General features: G+C 47.1%; 1 protein-coding gene across 1 annotated transcript in view; it reads right to left on the minus strand.

Moving 5' to 3' along the window:
- Positions 1 to 12,260, minus strand: part of Paxip1 (PAX interacting protein 1) — a 48,079-nt gene that overhangs the window by 822 nt on the left and 34,997 nt on the right. Inside the window, exons 13-20 of the mRNA XM_005367452.3 lie at positions 11,802 to 11,845; positions 7,767 to 7,837; positions 5,608 to 5,710; positions 4,977 to 5,145; positions 3,425 to 3,525; positions 1,256 to 1,390; positions 1,095 to 1,170; positions 953 to 1,013 (exon numbers count right to left, since the gene is read on the minus strand). Coding sequence (XP_005367509.1) covers positions 953 to 1,013; positions 1,095 to 1,170; positions 1,256 to 1,390; positions 3,425 to 3,525; positions 4,977 to 5,145; positions 5,608 to 5,710; positions 7,767 to 7,837; positions 11,802 to 11,845 — 760 coding nt within the window. The remainder of the gene's footprint in view (positions 1 to 952; positions 1,014 to 1,094; positions 1,171 to 1,255; positions 1,391 to 3,424; positions 3,526 to 4,976; positions 5,146 to 5,607; positions 5,711 to 7,766; positions 7,838 to 11,801; positions 11,846 to 12,260) is intronic.

Below are 12,260 nucleotides of genomic sequence, written 5' to 3' on the forward strand. Positions count from 1 at the left end.
CTGGGTCTTATCAAACTCCTCCTATTGCACACTCCAACACCCGGGTCTTATCAAACTCCTCCTACTGCACACAACACCCAGGTCTTGCAAACTCCCGTGCACATGCACAGGCTCTCTAGCTGACACAAAAAGACACGCTACATCAAGACCAGATGCTGCAGCACACCTGCCTCCCATCACTGCCCCAGCTCAATGGCTACCCAAAAGGAGGTTCCCACCAGGCACTCATGCTGGCTCCTGGCACACTCTGTACTCAGTGCCACCCAGCTAAGTCTTCTAGCCCACATTTTACTGAGCTCTCCGGGGCTAAGAGGAAGTGTTTGGTAAATGCACTCAGCTGGTGACACTGTAAAGATGAAGGGCCAAGGATGACACCACTCTGACCTGGATGCAAAACATAAAACATGGGGGCAGATCATACACTAAAGCAACCACTCAGCAGGGCATGGTGCCTCATGCCCGTAAGTGCATGCCAGTACTCAGCCGAAAGCAGGAGGATCAGTGTTGAGTTTGAAGCCAGGCCAGCAAGCAACACAGTGAAACCTCTCAAAAATCTCTATCCTTCTCAAACTAACACTGGCGACTGTTTGTTGTGAACTATAAACAGTCTGACACGCTGCACTTCTTGCCTGACAGCCCGAGGAGCCTTAAGCCGACTCCGCCACAGCTGCAACTTATACGATGCTGCTATCAAGCTGTGCAGTTTAGAACACACCTCTCTGACGCTGGCTCCAATCATTTTCTATGGGGCCTATCAAATCCTGGAACACCTACATGAGCCAGACAGGTCCTTAGTTTGTCACCTGTTGACAGAACTCTTAAAAGAACTACAGACTGTACACTACAACAGCAAGGGAAAGATCTGGTGACAAGAACCATGGTGTCCCTTTTTCAATCTGCAAATGCACCTTCATCCTAGTCTGTCCCTGCTATGCGCCTTCATAAAGGATATGATTCGTAGTCCAGTGTCTGTGTGAGCACTCCAGTCAGAACAAACTCTGCATTATGAACATCTGAATGAACAGAACCAAAACCATTAGGACAAAGCTACTGTGAAAACGCGCAAGCCACTGCAGAGGCGTGGGGAGCCATACCTATTCCTCTGGCAAAGTACTCTCGACATAAGTGCAGGTCATTCTCACAGGATATTAAAATAATCTCCGACAGACTCTAGAAGGAGAGAAAGCTCCTGAGTGAAGGAAAGATGCCCGTGCGTGACAGGGCTGGCTTCTCGGGTGGGGCTCTGCTCCCTTACCTTATTCTGTTTGTGCTCCATGAGCTTCCGGAAGGACGGCTGCTTGGACAACACCTTTCCCCCTGCACACTCTACAATCGCCTTCATCGTTGCAAGGCTCGGGCAGATGCCAGGGGTGATGTAGAAATATTTTGTCTAGAAATAAACAGAAGCGTGCTTTTTAAATGTTTTTAATTGCACATAACTTTTCATAAATCAGACCCAGAGTCTTGCGTGTGTTTTTGCTTTCTGAGGCAGGTTCTCTCTCTATAGACCTGGTTGTCCTGGGACTTTCTTCATAGACCAGACTGACCTCCAACTCACACAGATCTGCCTGACTCTGTCTCCCAAGTGCTGGAATTTAAAGGCATGGGCCATAATGCCCAGTTCTGAGATTCTTGACAAAATATTTAATTTTCTACAACTATTAAGGTTAGATTCCCCACCAGTTCCCTATCTCTCCAGACATACACCAGAGGGAGTTTTATGGACTATGGCCCATGGTCATCAGTAAAAGTAACCACAATTAGCTGCTTGGGATTCATCTGCAGACATTAATAATAAACTCAGAGTCCAATAATGCACTGCGTGTTGCATCAGGATGGAAATCTAAAGAATTCCCTTGATGTCATGTAGCCAAAAATTTGAATATTCTACTTCTCTCTCTACATGTCTTCCATCCTCTTCTCTTTACTGTATGAGTCTGAATCTGTGCCTGCCTGAAGGCTATCTTGTGAATCTGCCCTTGCCCCTTGGTCTGTTTCTGTCATTCACAAAGGTTTTCCTTGTCCCTTCATTGAACAGCATAGAAATCAACATCATTGAAATCAACACAAAAGGCATCACCCACTAACAACCAGCAATCCAGAGAACACAGTATTATAGATATGGCTGTTTATAAAGAGTATCCAAATGCTATACTCAACATTTATGGTGGCTATTTTTTAAGATGGCTTTCAGCCTATCTGCTGCTTCCAGCAAAGATTATCAGAACACACATTCAACACAGGCATCACTCTGAGATCAGAGGCTTGGAAGAAACAATTTAAGTACAGCTATGCATTAGCTTAGGTTGAAAAGATTGGTTGTTGCACTGCTATTGCCCGCTCTCATGTGTTCTCTCTCTCTCTCTCTCTCTCGCTCTCGCTCTCTCTCTCGTTTTTCAAGACATCCTGGAACTCACTTTATAGACCAGGCTGGACTTGAACTCACAGAAATCCACCTGTCCCTGCCTTCTGAGTGCTGGGATTAAAGGCGTGTGCCACCACAGCCTACACTGCTTTCTTAAAGGCAGGTTAAACAAACAGGCTTGGTACATAGCAGGACAGAGTCTTAAGTAACCCCAAGGTATATTATTAGCTCCACTGTAAGGTCCAGCAAAAGTTCCATTCTTTTAGATTCTAAGATATTTTTTATCATAGTGCATTGCCACAGCTGTGCCAACTACTACAAGAACCAAAGCTTTCTATGCCAAGGCAGAATGACAGCACGTATTTGCCAGCCTGTGTAAAATCCCAAGGTAGCATGGCATTTGGCCATGGCTGTCTGCCCAACAGGGGCTGGCTGCTTCGACTACAAACAGAATGGGAAATTATACTGACACTGCTTTCCTAGGCTTATCACAAAACCCTCACACAAACAGGTAAACAATTTGAAAACTCAACCCCCTGGAGGTAAAATTGAACCTTAGCTTCCAAATCATTCCTAAGATTTGGAAGATCATTCAAAGATCAAATAATTTTTATTGACTACTTATTCTTTGATACAAAAATTACTTCCCAACTGTCCTAAGTCTCTTATCTGGCAAATATTTAAAATATTGACTTCTAACCAGTTCAGTTATTCATCAACATACTTTTGAATCCCTTCTCTGACAGATGTACTCATTAGGTTATTGTAGCAATTTCTTCATCAGAGCAAAGAGTGATTCCTACAGCCAAGTGTGGTGGCACAGCTTTAATCCCAGCACTCAGGAGAAGAGAGATAAGAAGATCTCTGTGAGTTGATGGCCAGCCTGGTCTACAGAGCAAGTTTCAGCCCAGTCTGGTCTAGAGGGAGACTCCATCGATTTGCCAAACTCCCTTGCAGAAAGAGTAGCCATGAAGCGGAAAGGACAACTGGGTGATCCGGCCATCACCTGCGTCACTGTCACATCTACTAAGCTCTGTGGGGCTTTCCTTCCCAGCATACCTTAAAAAGGGGAGAAACATGGGCTCTCTTTAAGGATTCTTCTAGACTGAAAGAGAAGAGCACTTCTGCCTCAGCATCTCGCAGGATATAGTTCTGCTCATCTGGAAAACAGAACAGTGTTCAGAACAGTCTGAAAGGCACAGCCCTGTGTAGAGGCAGGTCCATATAAGGCAGTATACACTACCACAATTACACTCACCCTGCCACTTAGGTATTGTCCTGACTAATTTTATGTCAACTTGACATAAGTTACAGTCCTCTGAGAAAAGGGAACCTCAAATTGCGCGCTGTGGTAGTTAGAATGTAACTGGCCTCTATAAGCTCAAAAGAGTGGCAATATTAGATATAGCCTGTTGGAGGAAGTGTATCATTGCGGGGAGGGGGAACTTTGAAGTCTCCTTTGTCCAAGGAACACCCAGTGTGGACACAGACTAATTAGGCTGCTTGTGGATCAAGATGATCAAGATGTAGAACTCTCAGCGTCTTCTCCAACGCCATGTCTACCTGCACACTGCCATGTCCCACCATGATGATAATGAACTAAACCTCTGAAACTGTAAACCACCCCAATTAAATGTTTTCCTTTATAAGAGTTGCCACGGTGGCCAGGCGATGGTGGCGCACGCCTTTAATCCCAGCACTCGGGAAGCAGAGACAGGTGGATCTCTGTGAGTTCGAGGCCAGCCTGGTCCACAAGAGCTAGTTCCAGGACAGGCTCCCAAAGCTACAGAGAAACTCTGTCCCAAAAAACAAAAAGTTGCCGTGGTCATGTGTCTTCACAGCAATAGAAACTCTAAGACATAAGATCAAACAATATGAAAGACTATAGGAAATTTTCTTTATTAGTGTTTGAGGAGGGAGGGCTCAGTGCATTTTGAGTAGTTCACCCTGGACTGGTGGCTCTGGATACTAGAACAGGCTAAGAAAATCATGTGGCCCATCCCCCTAAGTAGCACTCCTCCATGACCTCTGCATCAGCTCCTGCCCCAGGTTCCACCCTGCTTTGGTTCCTGTCCTAGCTTCCTTGCATGCTGACCTGTGATAGGGTCATGGTATTTCACCACAGCAATAGTAACCGTAACTAAGACAGATGTTTCTGTCTCATTTTCTGTCTCATTCACCTCCCTTGACAGCAGCAGGACTACAAGAGTAGGTAAGAGTTCTACCACAGAGCTACACTGCGGCCCCCATGGTAACTAATAGGAAGCTTCCTATTGGAGCTTCCGCAGCTCATCAACAGGCCCCAATGAAAGAATGTTGTTGTTCTTCCTGTCTGAAACTTTACGGTGCAGTGGGAGCTGCATTTTACAGGCAGATTCCCAAATGAGATGCACCGAGGACAGTGCTGCACAGCCTGTCTTCTCCCGTGATGTATTCAAAGACTAAACCTTTATGTCTTATAGCAGAATACAAAGACGTCAATCAAAAAAAAATTTCTGATAAGAAATAAACTTCTGAGCTTAAATGAATAAGTAAATGCAAGAAAAGCCCTGACTTTGCCATATGTAAGCGAGCAAGTGAGCACGGCGGGCACAGCTGGCACGGCACCCACCAATGAACTTCTGGCACTTGAAGCACTCCTCCAGCCACTCCGGAGTCACAATGTGCTTCACCACCGAGATGGCCGTCAGGAACTTCACGGTGCGTGTCACCTTGCTGGCGATGAGGTGGGTACACTTCTTCGTGGACTCAGCAACCTCTCCACCCAGGATGTACAGCTTCTGAAGCCGCAAACACAGCAGAAAGTCATGTGAGAGAGACCAGACCCAGGAAGGGACTTGATAGTGCCTCCTCAGCTGCACTCAACTTCCATTATCACCTGGCAAACCCACCCACCCTACCCCGGGGCGGCCTCCTCCTTCACCAGAGAACTAATCTCAGATAAGTGAGAAGTACTCAGAGAAGTGACAGAGGAGCCTAAAGAAAGTCTTTATAAAAATAACATTCAGATGACCCAGACTTTTATGTTAACAAAAAACCTAGTAACGAAGAAGGAAATAATGGCACTGGGCTGTAAAGGCGGTTCCAGATTCAACAACCACTGCTGACGCTACCTCAGCAGGGAGGGCGTCTACATGCAAGCTAGTCAAGCACTACCCAGTGACAGTCCTACTAGGTGCTACGCTAATAAATGTCTAGCCTAAAGCAAATACAAGCAGAGAGGACCCTGCTGAAACCATCACCTTAATGTACTGCTGAACCTGCACAGGCTCAAATCCAGTGAAAAGCACATAAGGCGTCAGCTCTGGGGTCAGCTTCTTAGTGGGGGGTGGCAGGTCTTCGATTCTGTGATGCAAACACAGGACAGTGAGGACTTCAAACAGTGCTCTTTAGGGAAACCAGAACTTAACAAGCTTTAAGAGCTTGAGTGCTGGGGGAGGGGAGACTGACGGATGACGTCCTTTTCCTCCCACCAATTAACATACAGTTCCACTCCAAAGGATGCCATCTGAAACACCCAAGAGAAGCAAGAATTCAGATCATCCTCGCTAAGAACAATGCTCTCAGGTGAGCATGGAGGTACAAAACTCCAATCCCGGCACTAGGGAGATAGAGCCAGGAAGATCAATTTAAAGCCAAATTCAGCTACAAAGTGAGTCTGAGACCAGCCTTGGCTACATGAGACCCTATCCAAAAGAACAGGAAGGAAAGAGGCCAACATTCTGCTCCTCCTGTCACTCACTCCCCTTAACTATGGCTCAGCGGTGCTGTGCGAAGGAAGCAGTACTAACACTTGTTTCTCTTTCATCCATTTACCAGTCTGCCTATACAGTGGGCACTCTTCACGTTAAAGTGTAGTTTTAATATTTTCATATTTAATATTTTGCTGTGGGATTGGCAAAACCTAGAGCTTCACCACACTGGGCAAGGGCTCCACAACTGAGTGTAACCCAGTTCCCTGTGTCAAGTCTCAAGTGACTTGGGTGACTCTTTGCTGTTATAGTCACAATGAGACTGAGAGTGTGTCCTGGCACTTACACACTGTGAAATTCTATCCCCATCTCCACAGGGCACAGTTTAAGGAAAAGCCTTTGGCCTTGTACATTTACCTTCAATTTCTCAAATCTTATTTCTCAGTTTCTATGGAAATGAGGTGGTCAGGGAAAACTGTCCACTTTACCTGTGACTATTTCAATAGTCTTGCTCAGCTGTGCTCTGGGTGGGGAATGCGGAGAGGTGAACTGAGGAAATGCTGACTGCAAAGGCCCCCAAGAGCCACTCTCAGCAAGTACAATGTGGACCAAGGGCTCTTGAAGGTCACAGAGATACCACAGCCCTTGTCTTACTCCTGTTGGCTGTGGCTTCTACTGGGGGGGTGGGGGGTGGGCACGGCAGGACTACTGGCCAGCCATGCTGCCTCCAGATGAGCCAAAGAATACACATGTCAGGCTGGAGAGATGGCTCAGAGGTTAAGAGCACTGACTGCTCTTCCAGAGGTCCTGAGTTCAATTCCCAGCAACCACATGGTGGCTCACAACCATCTGTAATGAGATCTGGTGCCCTCTTCTGGCCTGTAGGTGTACATGCAGGCAGAGCACTCTATATATAAAATAAATAAATAAAATAAAATGTTAAAAAAAAAAAAAAAGAATACACATGTCACACCCAATCAGCAAGCAGTGTGCAAAGCACAGAGTCCCTCAGAGATATCTGGGCTTTCCTTCCCAGGGTAGGCTCTCTGAGAGCGGTCAGCTCTGAGCTGCACAGCCACATGGCCCAGCACCCAGCTCAGGTGCACTTGGAGCGCTTTGCAGGGGCAGCCTGGCTCCCTACAGCAGCTGCAGCTTCAAACATGGTTTGGGTAAAGCTTTGCTTAAGAAAACAGTTCTAGATTTTATTATTTTCAATAAACAAGAAAGAAACGTGCTTAATCACTTAGTACCTCTCAAAAAGAGCAGCTGCGGGAATGCCATTTCAGGATGAATTGTGAGTCTGATGTACAACTATGTGCATGCGTGTTTGTCTGCACGTATGCCTATACATGCCTGGTGCCCACAGAGGCCAGAAGAGGGCATCAGAGCACCTAAGGACTGGACTTATAGGCAGCTGTGAGCTGTCATGTAGGTGGTGGGAACCGAACCCAGGTCCTCTACAGAGCAGTCAGTGATCCTAACCACTGAGCTGTTTCCAGCCTCTCAAACACAACATACTATAAAAAATTCTTCAGAAGCTGGGCAGTGGCGGCACACACCTTTAATCCCGGCACTTGGAAGAGCTCCAACAGCTACAGAGAAACCCTGTCTGGGAAGGGGGCAGGGATCCTCTTCAGAAACATTTGGCAGTTGGCACCAGTCTTCCACAGCAGACCTGTAATGTAAGGGGCTTGCCCTGCTGCACATACCTGGCTCGTTTAGAAGAAGGTTGGATGTTGGTGACCTCATTTGGCTTCAGCTTAGGGGGTAATCTTACACCCTGTAATTAAAATATTGTCCGCTTCAATCAAACAATCCCCAAGAATACAGAAGCTTCCAAGACAATGTCCCCACCACCTTCAATACCACCCACCAGAGAGAACCACGGCCTTCACTGCTAGGAAGGCTAGGAAGCCACGGGCCAGGAGCAAATGCTAACACCCCAGAGAACCTGCTTTCTTCCCTCTCTCCTTTCCTACTCACCAAATCCCTCAATACCTAAAATACCTGCCTATTGCCTTTACCTCTCATTACATAGAGAACCCTGAACCATCAACTCCTGTCTTTATTTCAAGTATTATGTCCTGTGTCCCAACTTGGAACACGGCAAACACTATCAGTGCAAATACACCTCCCTAAACAAGACTACCTACAACAGAAACTCAGGTGACAATAAGATCATGCTGCCATGGATAAGGTGAGGAGCTAACCCTAGCAAGACCTCATGCACCAGAACCAGTCGTCCTATCCCCTCCCTGTCCCGTCCCACTTCAGCAAAAGGCCTTATCCAGCAGCCCAAGCCACTGCCCCAGGACAGAAGCATGCCAACAACAGGGAGAATGGAGACTGCCTGTGGGCAGGCCCCACCTCAGGGGCCACCTACACTATACCACACTGTTCATTCCTTACACTGTAAACTCAGAGGTTCAAAGACAGCCTGTGCAACTTAGTAAGACCTTGTTTCAAAATTCATAAAAAGGGCTGGGTGTAGAACCACTGCCCAGCACGCCTGGCACTGACAAATCTCCAGCACCACCAAATCAGCAAAATAAACCCCAAACCCCACCACCTTTCCTTGCTCACGTCACTACACTCACGATCCTTTTCTGAATCTGGCTCAGACTCACTAACTACAAGTCACATCTCCTACAGGTGCTGCCACACCACAACCAAGAAAGCCAAGCACACCTCCCCTGTTCTATGCACTTAGCAGCCTCCGAGGCCAAAGCAGCATACCATACATCGCCTGCAGGAAGGTGAGGACTCCTTTTGTCACAGCCTGTCCAAAACTCCTCTCTACCATTTCCATAGCTCCCCTCAGCCAGGAGGGAACCAGCCTGTCCAGGAACTACAGAATACAAAGGCCCAAGAGACCAGCCTGGGAAGCCTGCCCACTTCTTGTGTGAGCCATGTGGCTTGTGAGAGATGACTCTGACTCTGGGCCACTTTAGGAATTCTTTCACCACATGAGCAGGGAAGACATTGGCTTTTGCCGATGTGTCTGAGCTGGCCACGCTCTGTTAAAGTCCTAATTACTAGTTTAAGCTAGAGAAAAATATGCATCTGACAGCAGACTGGGCTTCCTGCAAGAGTGTGAATCAGCAGGCTCTGCAACAGCCTGGAATCATCTCTGTATGTTACAGAATGTGCACAAGAGGGCTGAGCATGACGGTACACACCTTTACTCACAGCACTCAAGAAGCAGATCTCTGTGAGTTCTAGGCCAGCCCAGGCAACATAGCAAGTTCCAGGACAGCCATGACTACATAGTGATTTCCAGGACAGCTAGGGTTATTTCAAGAGATCCTGTTTTAAACAAACAAAACAAACTGAAACGAAGGTCTTGCTATGCTGTCTAGGCTGGACTTAAGCTCCTACTCTCTAAGTACCCTTCTACTTTGGTCTCCTGAGTAGCAAGAACTATATAGGTCCACAGTCCATGTGATTGGCTAAATAAGTCCATGTTTAAAAACAATACAGGTTAAAGAAGACATAGTAGCTTGCACTTATAATCCTAGCACTCTGGTCATTTTTCAGGTATACAAGTTCAAGGCCAGCCTGGGTTCTCCATGGGACCTATCTCAAAACACATAACAAATGGAGGGGGGACCTATAGGAGTCAGAGGTTGGGAAGTATGATGGCCAGTATCCTCTAGACATGACAGGACCCTGCTGCACTCATGAACTCACAGCTACTGACTGTCTGCATAAGACCTGTCTGTACAAGATACAGCATGGGGTAGGAGTGGGGATCAGGGTATGTGAGCACATGAGCCCTACCCCTAGTCAAGGAACTATTGACAGGTGATGGCTTCTTGGAAAGGGAGAGTTAAGTTTCCCTTAAGAATGTCCCAGGTAGGTTGACCCACAGCCATGCAGATATGGACAGCACTAATTAGATTCAGAGGGCTTTGTTTTTGTTTTTTAGAGACAGGGTTTCTCTGTGTAATGCTGGCTTGTCCTAGAGCTTGCTCTGTAGGCCAGGCTGGCTTCAAACTCAGAGATCTAAGTATTGGGATTAAAGGGATGCACCACCACTGGCCACCTTCAGTGGACTATTTCTTAAAAAATTTAAAAAGAGGATATGAAGTTAAGGGGACCTGCAGAGGACTTGTGGAGGATTATGGGATTTGAATGAGAACAGCCCTATAGGCTCATTATTTGAAAACTTGGCATCCAACTGATGGAACTGAACTGTTTGGGAAGGATTAGGGGGTATGGCCTTGTTGGTATGTTACTGGGGCTGGGTTTAAGATTTTAGAAGCCCATACCTAACCCAGTCTCTCTCTCTCTCTCTCTCTCTGTGTCTCTGTCTCTCTCTCTGTGTCTCTGTCTCTCCCTCTGTCTCTCTCTCTCTCTCTGTGTGTGTGTGTGTGTCTCTCTCTCTGTGTCTCTGTCTCTCTCTCTGTCTCTCTGTCTCTCCCTCTGTCTCTCTGTCTCTGTCTCTCTCTGTGTCTCTGTCTCTGTCTCTCTCTGTGTCTCTGTCTCTGTCTCTGTCTCTCTCTCTCTGTGTGTGTGTGTGTGTGTCTCTGTCTCTCTCTCACTGTATCTCGCCTGTGGATCAGATGTAAGCTCTAAGCACTGTTCTGGAGTCATGCGTGCCTTCCTGCTGCCATACTCCCTGCCATGATGGTCATGGACTCTAATCCTCTGAAACTGTAAGCCCCCAGTTAAACGCTTTCTTCTAGCCAGGCATGGTGGCGCACACCTTTAGTATCAGCACTTGGAAGGCTGAGGCAGGTGGATCTCTGAGTCTGAGGATAGCCAGAGTTGGGCAGAGAAACCCTGCCTCTAAACCACTTAAAGAAACCTAAAAAGCTTTCTTTAAAAGCTGCCTTGGTCAGAGTGTCTCTTCACAGCAACAGAACAGTGACTAAGACAGGGATGAATAGGACTGAATTCTTATGAGTATAGGAAATACAATAGTAATAAATGAAAAACAAACTAAAACTACTTGTAGAAAACATGTTAATCCATCTGTGACAGGCATGCAGTCCTAAGCCCACACCAGACATTACCCAGCACAAAGCGCTGCTCTCCCCAAGGTGTGAGCTCATGACAACAACAGTGGGTCTCAAGAGAGTAAACACTAATACAAAGCCACAATCTCATTAAGCCTTAAAGGTAAGAATGTAGATAGCCCCTACCAGACAATCTGCAACTAACAACTTCCAGAATGTTCTATCCTGAAGTGACCCGCCAGAATATCCAAACACGACATGACCCTACCCAGGAACCATCAGGAATATTCCCCAAGAACAGGGAACTCTTTGACTTGTGGCCTGTGTTGGTTCATACCTCTGCCACTTCCAGTGTCTCTGAAGGCCTTGCCCACTAGCTATGAAAAACAGCCACCATCTGATAGTTGTGTTCCTCGGTTCCTGGAGTGTGACACAGCTCTCTGAAGCTAGCAAAGCTCATGCACACACAGGCCCACTCACTGCCCGCACTGACAGTAGAGAAACATGTAGACTGGTAGAAGACACCCTTCGTGTGCTACCAAACAAGAAGCTAGCATCCACAAACATGTCCACTGCGTTTGGGTAACACAGCAGCAGCCTCTGTGAGTGTGTGTGTGTGTGCAAGGAGTGCTGACACATACAGGAGTGACCACAGTGGGGTCTGCAGGGCTGACACATAACAATGTCCACAGTGAAGTATGGGCAGCTGACAATACAGAAATGGCCAATGTGGTGTGGGTAAGACATACGGCAATGGCCACTGTGGGTGTGTGGCTGGCGTACCATCAAGAGCTCCGCAGTCACCTTCACTGGGACCCTCCATGCATCTGAAAGAGAAAGATGTCATCTTCCATATGGAATATCCACACAACCCTGCTGTAAGCCCTTCCTAGGCATGGAACCTGGCCACACAGGGCTTGTCCATAACACTCATTCAGGGCAAGTGTAGCTAGAATACTGTAGCTCGGGTTTCCAGGAGAGGTGAGTTGGAGTGGCTGATACTTCATACACCATGATTCCCCGAGGATATCCCATCCTGGGGAGATTGCAGTTATTAAAAGAGGTGCCAACAGGATCCACAATGGCTAATACACAGGTGCTGGCCACAGAGAGCAGCTTGTGCTGCACAACAGAACGGACCTGAGGTCAGGTATGCAGAGAAGCCTCTGTACAGACGGCCCAGGCAGTCCCTGTGCTGCGCAACAGAACAGACCTGAGGTCAGGTACACAGAGAAGCCTCTG

This window comes from Microtus ochrogaster, unplaced genomic scaffold (genome assembly GCF_000317375.1).
Source record: "Microtus ochrogaster isolate Prairie Vole_2 unplaced genomic scaffold, MicOch1.0 UNK18, whole genome shotgun sequence".
In the NCBI taxonomy this organism is placed as follows: domain Eukaryota; kingdom Metazoa; phylum Chordata; class Mammalia; order Rodentia; family Cricetidae; genus Microtus; species Microtus ochrogaster.